Below are 18,557 nucleotides of genomic sequence, written 5' to 3' on the forward strand. Positions count from 1 at the left end.
GGAGGTCAGGCAATGATGAGTCTGGCCTTGGGGCCCTTATTTAAGAGCCCCAGACCAAAGCTTACTTTATAAACTATAATCAAGCTCTGGGAGAGAGTGGAGGCTGAGGTTAACTAGGATCTTCGGATGGGCCATTTTTGGGGGGTTGCCATTATTTGGGTAGCCCTTGAGGATATCTGGGAGGGCCATGTGCCCCGGGCACCAGCAGTCCTTTATTTCATAGTCCCCTTGTGGCAAGAGCTCCTTCATGGAATTTTCTGGAAGAATTTGACCAACTGAGGAGACCAGGCACATTGACTTCCTTCCCTTTCCTCACCCCATCACTTATTCAGCATCTCACTGGCTGTTGTTGAGAGAGGGGTCAAGCACAGTGGACAGTTTGCTCCGTGGAGACTCACCCCCAGCACAGCATGATCTTCCAAGACACTCTTCTTGACTTTTTGGGTCCTCAAGGAACTTGGGAAAGGAGACCCGGAAAAGGTCTATTCAGGAACTTGAGATGGGACTAAAACATCTTAGAAGTGCCCACTGCCCCTGGCTGTGATGAGACGGATCACGAGTGTCCCAGAGTACTTTGTGTGGCAGTGCCACCCTTCCCAACTGAGTCTGTTTGGTTCTTTCTATTTGCCTGTGGCCCTGATGTAGGTTTTCTTCAGTTGAGAAAATACCAGGTTGCTGTTCCTAAAGAAACAGTAGTTTTCTTTGCAGAGATTTGGGCTCAGTCTCTTATGGGAGCAAAATTGATAACCTTCAAGCTGCTCAGGCCATCAGCAATCCTGAGGATCATGATAGAGTGCAGGGTTTTCTTTTTCAGTATCTGAAATTAAAATTGTTCCTTAAAGAATATTGCTGAGAAATCATTATAATATGTTTTAATTAATTTATAGATTGATGTAGCTTGTTTGTGAATATAAATAACCTGCAATATGGTCTGTTGCCTTGGGAGCAGAGCTAGGAACAAAAGCTCTGAATTGGGAAAACTGAATAAAAATTGGCAAAGAAACCTCATCAGTTTTTTTTTTTTTTTAATTTGAGAAGTTGTAGGTTTACAGAATAATGATGTATAAAATACCGGATCTCCATATACCACCCTGTTGTTAACATCTTGCCTGTACATTCCTGACAACTGATGAAGACACATTTTAATAATTGTACTATTAGCTGTAGTCCATGGTTTAACTTAGGGTTTACTGTTTGTGTAGTTCCATGGATTTTTAAAAAAATTTAATTCTGCTATCATATATATAACTTATCATTTCAGTTTTAACCATATTCAGAAATATATTTCAGTGCTGTTAGTTATGTTTCACAATGTTGTGAAACCACCATCACCATCTATTACCAAAACATTTTCATTGTTCCTACTATGGGCTTTCCAGCCACAGCTCCACATTCATTTCTTTTCTGGTTTTAGGGTGTCTTACAAGCTCAAGAAAGCCTCTAATGGAATCAAGACATCTAGCACCCAGCTTGGTGCCTGTTTCTATACGTGCTTGCAGAATGAATGAGCGAATGCTGCCACCTAAGGTTTGTAACCCACCCCCTCTTCCTCCATGTGTCTGAATCCTCACAGCGCTTTACATGACAATATTTATTTTTTCCCGTTAGCACTTAGCACAGTGTCTTGCACATAGTAGGTGTTCAGTAAGAGTGAATTGAAATAAATGAATTGGATAGCCAACAGGATAAATATCACACTATTTAGTGCTTCCAGCACTGAAATTCTTCCTGCAGACCAAAGCAGATGTGATGCCATGTTTAATTATTGTTCAACCCTTGGCAAGGAACTGAAGACAAATAGAGACATCTTAATCCATTTTTTTTTGCAAGAAATCTATGCTTGCAGCATCTTGCTTGCAGTAGGTGTAACTTTTCATCTTAAAAATCAATGACCCTGGCCCAGAGAAAATAGATTAGATTGATTTTTTTAAAAACACCAAAGACAAAGTCTTTATGATCTCAAAAGGACCTTGTTATCCATGTTATTTAAGGAAAATGTAATTGAAAATACAACTTCATCCTAGAGTGGAGTGATTTGACACTAGAAATTTTTAAAAAAGGATTATTAAAATTTTCATTATTGGAAGTACCTATGGTACAGAAATGTCACTGGGCTGCCATTCAAGAGGAAGTGAGGAAGATTTCTGGATAGATCTGACCCTGAACTGGAAAGAATCCTGGAAAGGATCTTCAGTGAAGAGCACATTTTCCCCAGTTATCCTTCCCATAGCTGGATCTCAGTTTCTCTTCTGTAAAATAATGGATTGGTCACTAGATAATCATTTACATTCCTTCTGATTCTATTTTTTCACAATTCTTTGATTTTTGCCGGATGAAATGAAGGGCAATTGGTCAGCTAATCCCATGAATCTATCTTAGTTTTTTGTTCTTAAAAGTGATTAAAGGAAAGCCTTCTTCTCTACTAGGTCTCTCAAAGTATTTGCATTTCAAATAGAAACTGAAAATGGCAGGAGAGTGAAGTCAGGCCTCTGCAAACCAGGCATTGCTTAGAGTCAGTCACAAACTATCTTACAAAGACAGGATGTCTTCATTAGTCGTTTTTTCTTTTTAAGTCAGTTTTATCGAGGTATAATTTGCCCGCAATAAAATGCACACATTTTAAGTGTACAGTTTAATAAGTTTTGACAAATGTTTTCCCCTATGTGTCGCTCCTTCCACCCATCAAGACTCAGAACATTGCCTTCACCCAGAAAGTTCCCTCATGTCACTTTGTGGTCAATACTCATCAGACTGGCTCTACAGCTTCCCTTAGCATCTTTTCTGACTTTTCCAGGAATATAGAGCCTAACAAAGCAAAGTCCCTGCATATGTGGGGCCAAGGTGGCTAGTGCTGGGGGTATAACAATTCTTTAGCTAGCTCAAGCCCCAGTTTAGCTAATTTAGATTTTCTTAAAGGGGACAGGACTCTGCTTAGACCTTTGGAGGGTGTCCTACGAGGTTGCCCTACATGGGGTCCCTTACTTTCTCCACCCAGTTTCCCTAGCCCTTTTCATGAGCCTCCCTTGATTGTCTCTACACCCCATGTCCCTACTCTTTCCCTTGGAAAAGATCACTCTCCCCATGGGGTGAGGAATTTCCCACTATATCTTACTGTAGCTGAACATCAATAGCATCCTTCTCTGTTCAGGTTTCTCCTGGCAGCAGAAGTGGGGAGCCAACCCTGGAGCTCTGAGTGGGTGACAGTGAGGAGCAGAAGTGCTGGGTGCTTCAGATCCATTTTATTATTTCTCTCTTGATGGTGGTAGCTTGTTTTAGAAAAACACTCAGCCCACAAGAGGTTTTTTTTGTTTTTTTTTTTGTTTTTCTTTTTTTGAAGAACCATAATGTACAGTAAGTGTATAGCCAGCGGGAAAAATGATGGTAGAATAAAACGGCAAAGTAGACACAAAACTGGTTAATGTCCTTTAGGGCAGTAAAACCATAACCTTTGACTTCATCTTTTCTGTTGGACAGAGTCCACTTGCGTCTCTGACAAAAATTATTTGCAACTTAATTTTCTACAAGTTAACGTCTTTTACAGAGACTAGGTCCTGATTAATACTAAGTCAAACAAAAGTTTCATTTTCCTAGAGCATCAAATTACCCTTAGGTGAGCTTGCTTTAGACAGTGCTCTGGGTGACTGTGAAAGGGCATGCAGTCATCATTTTGCCCTAGTTTCGAGTTTTGGATGGTTTTTCTTAACGTGATTGACTATCTCCCTGCAAAATAATATTAAAGCCTGTTTAGACCAAAGGGATGAATGCTTTTTCTGTGGCCTGTTGAGCTTTAGCAGGTGATGCCACCACTGCCATATAAATCCTCTCTATCCCTAGATTTCCCCTTAGTAACTTGGGCAGGGGTGGGGTTGGTAATGTCTCAGTTCAAGCTACCAAACTAGCATTCTGATGGATGAGGTCTTTTTATGGTGTCTTTCTGGAATGGAATGGAAAGGATTATTGCTTAGGAATGTTCAGCTTTCTGGGAAATTGGGGATCTCAGAGTAAAAGGGCTGATTCATTCTATTCTCCTTTGGGCAACTTTAAAATTGTGCTTTTTTGACCTTTCCTTGACTTTTATGTATCTAAGCAAAAAAAAAAAAAGAAAGAAAAAAAAAGAAAGGAACAGGCCTGGGACTGAGTCATAGTACTCCCCATGTCAAAGGCCTTGGAGAACACCTGCTCTAAAGCTCTGAAGGGCCTAAGCCACTGAGTAAAGCCACTGAGTAAAAAGATCAGCAGCCTCTGAGAAGTTTTACAAATGTACCTAAGAGTGACATGGTGTAATGGAAGGACCCAGGACTGGGAAGCAGAAGGCTGGAGTTCTCCTGTCAGCCTGCCACTTCCTTGATGAGAGGCCTTAGGCAAAATCACAAGTTCTGTGGATTTCCTCATTTGTATTGAAGAAGGAGGAGATGGAGAAGGACGAGAAGCAGAAGAAGAAAAAAGTAGTTCTGCTATAATACCTCATGGGGTACTTACCTCACAGGATTGATTCAATTCAGAATTCATTGAGTTGCTCTTCTATGCCAGGCACATGAAATCAAATGTTTGTGAAAATGCTTTGAAAATCAAAAGAGAAGGTATATTAGTGATCACTCTATTGGCACCCTTGAGATCAAGGACCTATGGAAAAAACCACACTGTCCCCTGCGGGCTGGCTTCCTGGGTGGCTGCAGGGCCTGAAGTTCTGGCAGCCTTGATGGGAGGGTCAGAAGCAGTCCTGGAGGTGGGAGGTGGGGAAAGAGGCTTAACCCAGGCATATCAAATGATCCTACCTGTGCTCAGACTGCAAACAAGCTTTGGCAACACTGGGGGTGTCAAGCAGCCAAGCAATTAGTGTCTTGTGAAAAGAATGGGATCAAGAATGGAAATGGCTCTTGCTGGTATCCAGAGACACGAGCCAACCCAGGGTCTGAAGTACAGACTGAATCCAAGTGTTGGGCAAAGTGGCTCTTTTACTCGCTCCCCCAGAACTGCGGACTTGGATTTTGGCTAAAAATATTTTTTCCCCTCAAATTACACAGCAACCACAAAACGATTTGCAAGTAGTCCCTCACACATGCTAGACTTCTCCCCCTGAACTCCAGGGAACAGCCCAAACCCCTCACAACCCCAACCCCTAGGATTAAGGCCAGAGTGCATTCCAGCTCCTCTAGCCTGAATCCTTGAGAGGTCAGATCTGAACTTCCTGGGCAACATGACAAACAACGTGAAGTCATATCACCAGCTGGTGCTGGGACTCCTTCCTGATGGAAGGAGCCCAACACCCCCTCTCCCAGGGCTGGCATCAGGCCCTGAGGATATCATGGTCTGGAGTTATCAACATTTGAATGTTAGTACATGAAGTTGGTGGAGGAGTGGAGTTAGAGTTACCAAGGGGAGGTGTGGAAGAGGCTCTTAGCAGGATTTGAGCAGTGTTTCTGCTGCCACACCTTCTGGTCCATTCTAGCCATTGGCCTCTCTGGGAGTAACTGGGGATCTAAACCAGAGCAGGGTAAAATCTGGCCAAACTGGTCACACCACGGGGGGAGAAGGGTGGGGAAGAGAGGCTTAAATTCTCTGAGAAACAAAGGACTCAGTAGAGGCTGGTAGAGACTTGTTTGGGACATTTAATAACCACAAAATATTTAGTTTTAACAAGTTTAAAAAGAATTGTTCATTTTCATTTTATTTTAAAATGAGATATATTCTCAAAGTTCAAATTCAAAAGTTACAAAAGGGTATACAGTGAAAAGTTTCCCAGCCACACAGTTCTCTTTCTTTAAGGGAAACACTATTGTTAGTTTCTATTTAAACAAGATTTTTTTCAAACTTCTTTTTAAAATTTTCCAAATGCTTAGAGACTGTTGAGAGGTATTGACTTTCCTCTGGCTTAACTCTACTTTGAAGAAGTGATGCCTTTATGATGATCTTTAAAGGAGTGGTGCAGTTTGTCCAGCCCCTTGTCACTGAGTTATCTTTTTTTAGGGAGGAAAGAGGGAGAAAAATCTAGGCGGTTGCTATGGTTACTTTCCTCCACCATGCTGGGAATGCTGCTGTCTCAAATGCCTTATCTCCAGTGGGTCCCAGTCCCATTCTGTGTCATCTCAGACCGGGGCACCCTGGTCAGCCAGGCCCAAATGCCCAGGGCCACCTCAGATGTGGCAGCCAAATATCTTTCTATCACACTGAAGCGGTGCTATAAAATGAGGCCCTGCAATTTCCTGTTGCCTGGTTGTTGAGCTCCACACGGCTCACACTGTGACGCTTCTCTCAGGGACATTTCTTTCTAGGGTTGCAGAAAAGCTGGAGGATCGTATGCTTGCTTGCTGGAGCTGGCAGCTAAATGAGTTTGGAGAGGATGAGAAGGACGGCATCTTCAAATCTGACACAATTAATTAGAGAACTGCCAACTCCCAGAAAAAAGGCAGCCAGTTTGCTGAAGACAAGGAGACCAAGCCAAAATGAGCAGACTGTTGGTGGTATTTTTCCTCCTGAATACAATTCAGAAATTGTAATATACATAATCTCTTCTGACCCTTGCAATCACCTCTTTGGCTAGGTATTAGAATTCACATTTTACAGTTGAGGAAATTTAGGCCCAGAAAAGTTGGGTTGTTTGTTAGGTCCTGCAGCTGGTACTTCACAGCTGCCTCAAAGCCATTTCAGGGTTTAATATACTTCTCTATGTGTGTAAACTCCATAGACCATTCTCTCTATCCTCATTCACAATAGTGGGTGAGTGTCCTGTGGCTTCCTCTGTGGGTTTGCTGCTCAACAAAGGGCCCATTCCCCAGCAGCAGTTATTCTCTCAAAGGCTAACCGCCTCCCCAAGTGGTTCTCTGAGGTCCCTCAACAAGCAGCAGCTGGTTATTGTGGCACATCTGGATTATGAAGTGGGCTCATTCTGGACTGCCATTCCCTTACTCCAGGCCCCAGAGTCCTCATTTGCAAATCAGTATTGTCCTAGGAGGGGATAGTGCCATTTGTCGTTTTTTTGTTGCATAATATCCATTCCCATCTCCTAATGTACTCCCATTTTATTTGGGGGCATTTACCCACTACCTGCCTCCTACTATGGATGTCCCTGAGAGAAGCGTCACAGTTGAGCTGTGTGGAGCTCAACAACCAGGGAACAGGAAATTGCAGAGAACTTCCCTCTTCCCATACTGATAGAGCCAGGGGTGGGCCCTGTGATCTGGGTTTAGCCAGTTGGACATTCTTCTGTGGGATTTGGGCTTGTGAGTGAGTGGGCTGAGGAGAGAGGGACCACAGTGCTCATTTATTATTATGACAGCAGGCTCAGTGGACATTTCCTATGTCAAAGTGTAAGTAAAAAAATGTTAAAGACGTCTCATACAAAAGGGAATGAGTATCAGTTACAGATTTTGACTCAATAATTAAGAAGGGAACCAGTAAGATGATAAAACTAGTTCTGAGAGCATTTGAGGAACTGGGAAAGGCACGCCAAAATAATGTTTTTTAATTGGACACAAATCTGGTTACTATCCTACAGAACAATAAAACCATAGGTTACTTACCTATCCAAATTGTCACATTGATATAATTCCAAGTTAGAGCTAGGATTCCTCCCCTTGCTGCCATTGAAGATATAAGATTTATATGAGTTTGGTATGCCCTTTCTCTTCTGACGCTGATTATTGGAGAAGTCATGTGTGGCTCTGAGTGGGATCTTTGTTGTAAGATGCCTGGGTCATTTGAACCCATCTGGGGGTTTTCCTATGCTAACGGGTGGATGTTGTATGTCACAAGATTAAGAACCTGAAAGAGGAAGGTGAAGTTGCCATATAAGACATGTTATGGGTTATTGGCTGTTTGGGTGAAGAGAGGCAGGGGACAACTAGGAGGGTTGGGGGACTGTGGATGAGTAACCCACTTAATGCTTTGTCACAGGGCATTCTGTTGCCTGGGATGAAGTGTTGCATAGTTGGGTCCATGAAGCTGGCCAGCATCCTCAGGTGAGTAAACTTTCCCAAGTTTCTGAAAGCCTATTGGTCTTTGTGATCTTTTCATTTCCTGGAGGCTGCTAAGCAACGGGGGAGGGGTTGAGGTGGGAGGTAGGGGTGACCAACTACAGGTTCTCCAAGGTCCTTTCGCCAATGAGATTCCAGTCTCTTGGTTAAGAGAACCTCGGATGAAACAAGAATGGCAGAATATTGGTAATTGTTGAATATCAACAATAATTGGTGCTAGATATGTTAGCATTCATTTTACTGTTCTATCTTCTTTAGTGTATGTTTGAAGATTTCCATAACAAAATGTCAAACAATTTTTAAAAGGTTGAGGGAAAAAAAAAAGCCATTTCAAAGATTCTAATAGGGTCATCTTTAAGTAGTAAAATTTGGAAAAGTGAATGGCCTAAGGCAAATGGTAGGGTAAAGTACCCTAACCCTGCATCCAGACAGCAGTTTGGTTTCAAGACACCTGCAGAGGGCTTGGTCTGAGCCAGTGTGGAGTGACCCTAGGAGTTTGGCTGTAATATTTCCAGGCCTCCTGGACAACTTCTAGCCATTATCTGCTTCCTAGGGCTTTGCTTCTGGGCAATGCCATAAGGAATTACAAGTCGAACATGAAACTGATTCTGTGCTCTCTCAGAAGTGATCCCTAATTCAGCATTTGCAAGTTGGGTGGGTAATGTTGAGCTCCTCTAGGGGTAGCCTCAGCCCTTGTCCCAGCAGCCACACTCATCAGCACCTGGGTTAGCTTCAGACTAGGAAGGAGATCCTGGCTGGGCCCCTTTCTTAAATAAGGTACTGGCCAGGTGTCTGAAGACTGAGAAGCTTGTTGGGAATGTCTGGGTTCCAGCTCCAGACATCCTGATTCTGCAGTTCTGTATGAGACCCAGGAATCCGCATTTTTAAATAAGTACCTCAGACTATTTGGATGCAGGATTGAGAAGCCACACTTTGAGAGACTCTGGGCCATGGAATAAGACACCAACTAGTGTAGGGTAGATAATATCCATTGAGGCCAGAGGGAAAAACATTGCATTCAAGGAAGGCTTAAAGAGGCCTGGAGTCTCAACAGACTCAGGCCCTGCTCAAACTTGGGGGAAAATAAGATTAACTCAGTGATATGAAGAAACCTCCCACATGGTTGAATAATTCCAATTAGCTTGTTCATTGTCCAAATGAGCTCATTTAGGTCTCATTGATGACCAATGCTCTTTGTCACATTCACAAACTTTCAGTGACAAAGGGTACTTTGGGGTTAGTTAATGCCCATTATGTAAAAAAAAAAATAAAAAAAGAAAACAGCACCTTGTTATAGCTAGACCCAAGGTGTTATTAAGTGCTATATTTATTTGCATTATACAATGGCCCTCATTTGAAGCCTGCCTAAACCATGCTTATTTTCATATTTGAAAAAAAATTTTTAATGTCAAATGATATCCTATATTTTTCAGTAGTATGTAAAGACAGGATAAAACTCTTTAAAACACACAGCAGCTTTTAGAGTGACCTCTAATCAGCTTTGTAAAGTGATTGGATGAGGAAAATCTCTTTAGAGGCTTTTAAACTGATAAGGCAGGCAACTGAGAAAAGAAAATAGCCTGATGCAAAAATGTTTGAATGAAGAAAACCTAGCCATCTAATCAAAAGGGTTCCCCTACATTATGCAGGAAACACATGCTGTAAGTTTTTGAGCAATTGGATTCATAAGCATCTTTAAATACAACCAAATAAATAAATATACAAGAAACTGGAACTGAAACAAAGATGTGAAGTTGCCTACTCAATATTCATTCTCTCATTCTTCTTCAGTAAGAGACCTATACATTGCCAGGGTCACCAAGGTGCCCAGTTAATTTTCAATTGTCTTTGAAGACAAAGGCAAGGTGTAAGCTTCACGTTAGGTGGGACTTCTGAGAAAGCTCTTTAAAGTGGGATTTTTGTCTCAGTTGAGAGGTAGGTGTCCTTTCGTCCTGTCTCCTTTCTTCCTGCCTGGGATGTGTATGTGATGGCTGGAGTTCTGGCAGCCACATTGAGTCCACAAGGCAATATTGATGGTAGAAGCCATACCCAGCATGGTGAAAGAGAAAAACAGAAGCCAAGGTTCCACCCTGAATGTTACTTATGTGAGAAAATAGAATCCTGTCTTGTTAAACCACTGTTGATTTTGTCACATCAAACTGAACCTGTCCATGTGCCAGGTACTCTTCCAGGTACTGGGAATGCAATGATGAGCAAAACACACCAACAGTCTCTGCCTCATAGATTTTATAATTTAGTTGGAATACTGAACATAAGGAGGATAAATAAATAAGATATATAGTTTATAGATGGTGATAAATAATGAATATAAAATAAAGCAGAAAACATGGCTATGAAGGGTTGAAGTTGGAGAAAAGCTTGAATTTTGGAGACTGTGGCCAGGGAAGCCACATGGAATTTCACTGAGATACTAAGGTGACATTTGTGTAAAGACTTAAATGAAGTAAGGGAAAGAGCCAGGGGTATATCTGGTGGAAGAACATTCCAGGCAGAGGAAACAGCAAGTACAATGGTTGTGAGACTGGAGTGTTCAAGGAGTAGCCAAGAGGCTAGTGTGTGTAGAGCAGGATGATTGAGGGGATGCATGGTAGGAACTGTGTCGGTTTGGATGTATTATGTCCCCCAAAACGCCATGGTCTTTGATGCAGACATCTTGTGTGGGCAGACATGTTAGTGTTGATTAGGTTGGAACCTTTGGATTAGGTTGTTTCCATGGAGATGTGACCCATCCAACTGTGGTTAATACCTTTGATTGGATTATTTCCATGGAGGTGTGACTCCATCCATTCAGTGTGGATCTTGATTGGTCACTGGAGTACTTTAAAAAGAGCCACATAGGCCAAGATGTTTGCTGCAGCTTACAGAGACATTTTGGAGTTCGCAATCTAGGAGCAAGCAGACACCTAGAGAGGAACGTCCCAGGAGAAAGCCATTTTGAAACCAGAACTCCAGAGCAGACACAAGCCACGTGCCTTCCCAGCTAACAGAGGTTTTCCAGACACCATTGGCCATCCTCCAGTGAAGGTACCCTATTGTTGATGCCTTACCTTGGACACTTTACGGCCTTAAGACTGTAACTTTGTAACCAAATAAACCTCCTTTATAAAAGCCAATCCATTTCTGGTGTTTTGTAAAACAGCAGCATTAGCAAACTGGAACAGGAGCTGAGGTTAAAGAGGCGATGTGGTCAGGTTTTGCAGGGCCTCATGGGCCACAGGAAGGGCTTTGACTTCTATTCTGAGTGAAATGGGGCCATGGAAGAGTTCTGGGCAAGGGAGTTGCAAAGTCTGCCTTATAATTAACAGAATTACTGTGACTGTTGTCTCAAGACAAGGCTGAAGAGGGCACAGGTGGCAGCATGGTGACCAGTTAGGAGGCAACTGCATCATCTAGGTGACAAATGATGATGGCTTGGATCAAGTGAAAGCAGTGGAATGGGGAGAAGGGCTTGGATTCTGGATATAAGGAAGATCCAATAGGATCTTCTGGTGGGTAGGATATGGGATTGAGAGAAAGAGAGGGGTCAAGGAGGACTCCAAAGTTTTGATCTGAGAAACTGCAAGGATGGAGCTGCCATCAACTGAGTTGGAGCAAGTCTGTCTCTTCCACCCTCATCCTTGCTGGGAGGACCAGGTTTTGAGGGGAAATATCAGGAGGTGTTGTTTAGTGGTATTGAATTTGAGAGGCCATTAGATACCCAGCTGGAGATGTGGAGTCAAGATAAGTACGTAAGTCAGAAGTTCAAGGGACAGGTCCAGCTAGGGCTAGACATTTGGGAGCCATTGGGACATAGATGATATTGAACATCATGAAGCTGGAGGAGGTCAGCATGTGAGTGGAGTGAGAAAAGAGAAGGATCTCAAGAATGAACCATGGGGGCCTCCCTATGTGTAGAGATTGGGAGAACAGGGAGAGCCAGCAAAGGAGACTAAGGAGGGGAAGCCAGGGGGGAAGGGGGGAACCAGCAAGTCTGGGGCCATGGTGGCCAAGTGAAGGACATGTTTCATAGAGGAGGGAGTGAGAGATGACATCCAATGCTGTCAAGTAAGGTAAGACTGAAAATCAAATGTGAGGATTCAACAGAACTACCCATATGAAACATTTCAGAAGAGTTCTTGGCACGTAGTAAACATTCAATATCTACAAGGTGTTCTTAGTTTTTAATTTAGTCCTCCTACATAGCAGCTCTGGCATCCCTCCTAAATATATGGCTGAGCAAAGGTAGAGCATTTGATGATGCTGCAAACATGGGGCAGAAGGCTGGGACAGAGGGCTCTTCCATTACATCTGTTTCGGGTCTTACCTATTATATATATCTACTGTATCAGCGCTATCCTATAAAATTTTCTGTGATGATGAAAATATTCTCTATCTCTTCTGTCCAATACAGTAGCCACTTAGTCATATGTGGCTGTTGAGCACTTGAATATATAACTAGTGTGACTGAAGAATTTAATTTTAAATTTAACTTAATTTTAGTTAATTACAATTTAAATTTAAATAGCCACATGCAGCTGGCGTCTACTGCACTGAACAGCATCATTCTATGTTCTATCCTATGACTTATTTATAAATGTTCTTTTTTCAGATTATCAGTCTAATAACTACATGTTTTAATCAGTTAATAAAAGTTTGGTACAGAAGGGCCCTTTGATAGAGTTAAAAAATATCTGGTGCCCAGGAGAGGAAAATCTGGGTGAGCAAATTGTGACCAGAACCCTGAAGGGAGAGGTTGATGGGGTTTAAGACATTCTAGGACTCAGATCTTGGTTCTGTCACTTAGCTGTGGGACTCCAGGCAAGTTATTTACCCTCTTAGGGCCTGCTGCTTCCTCTGTGGGGCCCAGTGCACAATAGAAATGTAGGACCCCAGTAAATCCAGTGTGGGCCCTTCTAAGTGTGGGGCCCTGTGCAACTGCACAGATTGTACACCCATGAAGCTGGCCTGGCTTCCAGGGTTTTGAGATGGAGGGGGGGTAGTCAGAGTGTTGAAAATTGTAATGGGAGCGAGGGCAGAGCAAGGGCCAGAGCATTTGCTGCTGCCGATGGAAGTGGAAGGCTGGGGCGGGGAGCTCTTTCATTACATCTGCTCTGGGTGTAAAATAGGACTCCTCTTCTTCTTGGGAGCTGGAGTCCATCAGAAGCTGTTCCTCCAGCAGGTGGCAGATTTTGTTCTGAGGACCCAATCTGAAGGCACAGGTTTCAGATGAGGGTGTCACATGATGAACAAAGGATGGTGGAAGAGAGGGGGTCTAGATGGGAGAAGAATCTTCAGCAATCAGGGTGAGTGACAGGGATGAGCCAAGGTTGGGGCCAATATTACAGGCCTGGGTGACTGGAGACATCAAAACATTTTAGAGCTGCAAAAACTTAGATTTAATCTTGTGTAGCCATTTGAGAAAACTGAGGACCAGGAAAAGAATCCAACTCAAGGCCACACAGCTAGGTAGGGACAAAAAATAAACTCACATTAAAGGGGAAGAAGATTCAGGGCAAGAGGTTGAGGCAATAATACAATGAATTTACCTCTGGAGTCTTTGGGTTTGGGATACTACTGGAATATATGGGCTGATACACCCACCAGGCAGTTGACAATATGGGCCTGGAGCCCAGGTGGTGTCAGCTAAGATTTGGGGCACTGTCATCAGAGGATGCAGTTGGAACATCTTGGGGCCATGTACAGGGAGAGAATGCCAGGAGGCAAAGACTGAAACTTGAGGCCCGACAACAGATCCAGTGAGAGAGGTGGGATGCAGTTCAGATATGGACATGGCGGTCAAGGTGTTGGCCAATGCAGTCACTTGGCTCTGATCTCCCCAGCCTCACTGTAGCATATTAAAGAGGGCTGCAAATTCTTGACACCTCTCCCATTGAGAGATGGGGGTCTTTGTTTCCTCCCCTTACACCTAGGCAGTCTCTGTGACTGATGTACCCATTGAAGAGAACCGAAGTGATGCTGTGCCAGCTTCCAGGCTCAGGCCTTGAGAGACTGGCAGCTCTGACTCAAGGAACACTCACTTTTGGAACCCAGTCACCGGGTTGTGAAGAAGCCCCCAAAGCTTTGGAGTGGTCCAAGTGGAGAGGAAGCAAAGCTTGCAGCTGACAGACAGCACGAACTTGCCAGTTGTATGAGTGAGCCATCTTGAAAGTGGATTCTTCAGCCATTGAGCTTCCCCCACTGATGCCACATGGAGAGGAAATAAGCCACCCTTGCCAGGCCCTGCTCAAATTGCAAATTGGTGAGCAAAATAAATGACTGTTCTTGTTTTAAGTCACTAAGTTTTGGGGTGGTTGGTTATGCAGTGACATTCATTCTCCAAGGTGCATTCAATGGATGTACTTGGGTTTCCTCTCCAAGTGAAGTTGGATGATGGCATGGAGCTTCCCTCTTCCACCACCCTCCCTTTGCCTCTGCTCTGGCTACTGATGAACAGGCTGGGCTTAGAGCTTAATTTCAGTCAGTGACTCAGCTCACCTCAGGCCTCTATGGGGTCAGGTTGGAGTGGTCCCACAGAGGGGGCTCATGTTGTCTCAACAAGAAGAGAACAGAACATGCTTTGGCCTCTGAGTTGGACCCATTGCAATGGCTTCCATTCTTTTTGCCTGCATACGGTGAAAATTGAAAATGAGTGGTATTGAGACTCTAAGACTGTCATTTTTATTTCATGAAAAACAAAACCGTCTTTCACACAATGTCTGGGATCAAATGGAGCAGGAGAGCTCACGGCTGAAAGCCCAGCTTCCTGTACCATGAACATGTGGAGATGACAGCATCTGCTGAGCCCATGTTGAGCCCGTCACAGTAAACAACTGGGAAATTGGGGCCTCAGCTTAATGAGGGGACAGGTAGCTGAAGCACTGAAACAATCTGATGCCCATGTTTTTTGTACATTTGTTTATTTTAAAAAAGCATAGAAAGTGAATAAAATGCCACCTAGAAAGTATCAACAATAAATAAATAATCTTCAGTTAAGCATTCCAGATCCACACAAACCAGTCTTCTAAGATTTGCCAAGGTTATGTCCAGTGGACTTACAACTGTCCCTCTAGACTCTTTCTTGAGACCTTTCTCTCCCGTGCAAAATGACTCCAGCAGTAGATATCAGTCCTCTCTGAGATGGGCTTTCTCATGGTTACACAGGATGGGAGCTGCCTGGGCATCACACTGTGCTGGCACACTGTAGGCTTCAACAAATGGCATTTGACTGGCTTCCAGTAACCCTGAAATATCTACATAAGTGGGGACTGAGCTTTGAAGAAAAGAGTTGGGGCATGTCTGGATGGGCCCCCTCACTGAGGCAGATCTTCAGAAAACATTATCAGAAATGTATCTTCAGAAAACCTCTTCCTGAAGACTCAGGAAGACAATAACATGACCAGCAGTTTTGAGCTCTCAGTTAAAAGAAAATGGCTTTTGGAGGCCCTTGCGAGTAATGGTGACATGTCTGATGGATGGCCAGCCCAAAGATGGCAGACCACCAGAATGGACCCTGGAAAAGGCCAGGAGGTTGGGGACAGTAGAGGATGGCTGAAACTGTGATTTTGAAAGATGAAATTTCAGCTGAGGGAAGGAAGCCATAGCCCTCCTCTGGTCCTTCATGGAGGGGGTTCAAGAGGCCAAAGGTAAGTGGGCAGGAAAACAGCCTTTTGGAAAGGCAAAGGTTGCCACAGGTGGTGCAGAGGGCATTTTAAAAAACAACAAAAAACTTAACTCTCCTTTCTGGAAAGAGTTCAAGAGGTTGTGGAGTGCACATAATTTAGGAGACTGCAAACTCTTTTTCAGGGAGGCAACATAGCACTGGAACAAGCCGAGGCAGTGTGTTCCCAAGGTGCATTCACTGAACACAGTGAAGAACCTTTGTTTGGTAAAGGTGGTTGCTGCAGGCATATTGAATTTTGGACTGTATGATACTAACACAATCCCTCTCCTCCCAACTATGGGATCCTGGCTGGGCATGCTTCCTCTTGTAGCTTCCAGAATCCTCAAGGACAAGGGCCTCATTCAAGGCAAAGGTACTCAGAAATGAGCAGGAGGGACCTTGCTTAGGAAGAGTGAACTGTGGCCACACAGTTAAGGTGACATTTAAAAAACATGGTCAGAACCCAAATCCACAAATTATAGCTAGAGATTCCAGGGTGGAGTAGCCACTTAGAGCATGACGAATACCACAGGAGCTGGGTTGGTAGTTGATGTAGGTGAGGGATGAGGGCTGAGTGTAAGAAGAAATTTTCTTGAAACACACGCCAGCCTCATGGTGTTATCTTCTCACTTGGTAAGAGATATGGCTCCCAAACTTTCCATTTCAGCACAAGGAGACAACCCTACAGGGGCACTGAATCAATGGCAATGGAGTGGGGGGACTCTGGGGAACTGGTAAACCCAGGGCCTTATCTAAAGGTGGCAGCTGCTGCTCAGCTCCGGCCAGTTGGTGGTGATGAGAATGGGAGCCCCAGGGTGGCCAGAACTTCTGATCTGGAATTTTATGTATTAATGTAACCAATTCTTAAAAAAAGACTCTGTAGGCTAACCAAGACACACTGGTGGGCTCAGTCATTTTGCAGCCTCTCCTTTAGGAGTCAGTGACAGTAAGCAGAAAAATAGTCCCCCAGGACGTCCATGTCCAAATCCTCGAAATCTGAATATTTACCTTACATAGCAAAAGACATTTTGCAAATATGCTCAAATTAAGGACCTTGAGATGGTGAGATTATCCTGGCTTATCTGGGTGGGCTTTATAAATGAAAAGTCCTGATAAGTGAAAGAGGGAGGCTGGAGAGTTGGCGTCACAGGGACATAGCAAGAGAAAGGCTCGACCAGTGATTGTTGGCTTTGAAGATGGAGGCAGGGCCATGAGCCAAGGAATATAGGTGGCCTCTAGAAACTGGAGAAGACAAGGAAGCAGATCTTCCATAGGGCCTCCAGAAGGAACACAGTCCTGCCAACACCTTGATTTTAGTCCATCAAAACCCATTTTGGACTTCTGACCTCCAGAACTGTAAGATAATCAATTTTTGGTGTTTAGGCCACCAAATTTGTGGTGATTTGTTAGAGTAGCCCTAGGAAACAAATACAGGGGGCCACTCTCTGGTGTGATTTTGAACTCTTTAAGAGGATGAAAATATACTGTTTAAATGTCAAAGTACTGCTGCAATAGGGAGAGCTGCACATGACAACTCAAAAAATTTCTCTTATTTCTAGGATGAAAGGACATTGGGATTCAAGATGAATTTCTGCAGTGGGATAACCACACACACACTGAGAGAACAGGTAAGTCTCTTATCAAAGCAGACATGTGTCAGAATCTTTTCTGGCTGGACAGATTGCAAATTACTACCACCTCCCAAGGGGCAAGCACATCTTTATCTTGTGGTCACTAGGACTCAAAACCCAGCTGTCTGAACTGGTTAGCACGAGTGGTCACTAAAGGTAGGCAAAAAGAACTGCATGGCTATACATTCAACCTCTTAAATACATAGGACCACTAAATAAATAGTAATGGAAGGCACATTGTCATTTTCATCCAGGGACCCAATGAGAGCAGGGACCTCGGGTGGGCTCCTAGGAATCGGAATTGTGGCACTGAAGGGGGCAAGTCTCTGCTTTGTCATTCCAAATCCAGGGGCTGTGCTGTGCGACTGGCACCTCTCTCCTCTCATTACATCTGGTTTACAACAGAACCTGAGCTTAGAAGGATATGAACTGTGATGACTGTGTCCAGATCAGAATTCATCATGTTCAGCATCTCATTATCAAAATGAGACCACTTGGAAATCAGAAGTTGGTGGTGTTTAGGAATACCTCCCGCAGTTCCTTCTATGTAATTCCTCTTCTTTAGGATTTCCGGTTCAGAACACTAATGGGGGTTTCAGTGCCCTACTCTATGCATCTCAGGAAAGTCTCTGAGGATGGAGCCAAGTTATTCTGCTGGATCTGCTGGCTCCTGCATGTCCAGCAAGGGAATGTCTGTGTTCCCATTGCCTACACTCTCCTTGTTGGGGTGGGAGAAGGTGTACGGTTCACTCTCAGACTCCGAAGGGAAGCAAGGGGGCGCCTCATCTGTAGTCAACTTTGCTGTCGGGGCCCTGGAGCCTATGGGGGGTGGGGAGGGAGGGCAGTCCCCCATGGGGCCCTGGAAGGGCCGGTAGGTGTCCACCTCTGGCTTGAGAAAGGACCCGCTGGAATCCTGCAGCAGGTGCCCGTACACCATGGTGTCATCAATGACTGCGTACACATGGGAGTCATTGTCCTTTCGTCCTTTCCGTAACTTTTTTGGCTGCCTTGGCATCTGGGTATTGATGTTGCCATTGTAGATACCTATGGCAGGGCCCTTGTTTACCTTCTTTTTCCTATGGGGAGAAAGGGAATAAGACAGAGAAGTCAGAAAGAAAACAATCTTAGATGCGCCCCGTTGATTTAGCCCTGACAGAACTTGGATTCTTCATGGTTCTGACCGAGTGTCCCCCAACTTCCTCAAATAGCTTAGCATTTGAAACCGAAGCTACTGTCCTTAGTGAGCATCTAGACAGGACCAGCTTTTGTCTCTAGTTTTCAAGGTGGAGACAG

At 44.0% G+C, this 18,557-nt stretch overlaps 1 protein-coding gene across 2 annotated transcripts in view; it reads right to left on the reverse strand.

Annotated features, from left to right (window-relative positions):
* Nucleotides 1-14,628: 14,628 nt before the first annotated feature.
* CDCP1 (CUB domain containing protein 1) overlaps nt 14,629-18,557 on the reverse strand; it is an 86,767-nt gene continuing 82,838 nt past the window's right edge. For both annotated transcript variants that reach the window (XM_037848961.1, XM_037848970.1), the window contains one exon: nt 14,629-18,340. In XM_037848961.1, coding sequence (XP_037704889.1) covers nt 17,911-18,340 — 430 coding nt within the window. In that variant the 3' untranslated portion in view covers nt 14,629-17,910. The remainder of the gene's footprint in view (nt 18,341-18,557) is intronic.

This window comes from Choloepus didactylus, chromosome 1 (genome assembly GCF_015220235.1).
Source record: "Choloepus didactylus isolate mChoDid1 chromosome 1, mChoDid1.pri, whole genome shotgun sequence".
Lineage (NCBI taxonomy): Eukaryota > Metazoa > Chordata > Mammalia > Pilosa > Megalonychidae > Choloepus > Choloepus didactylus.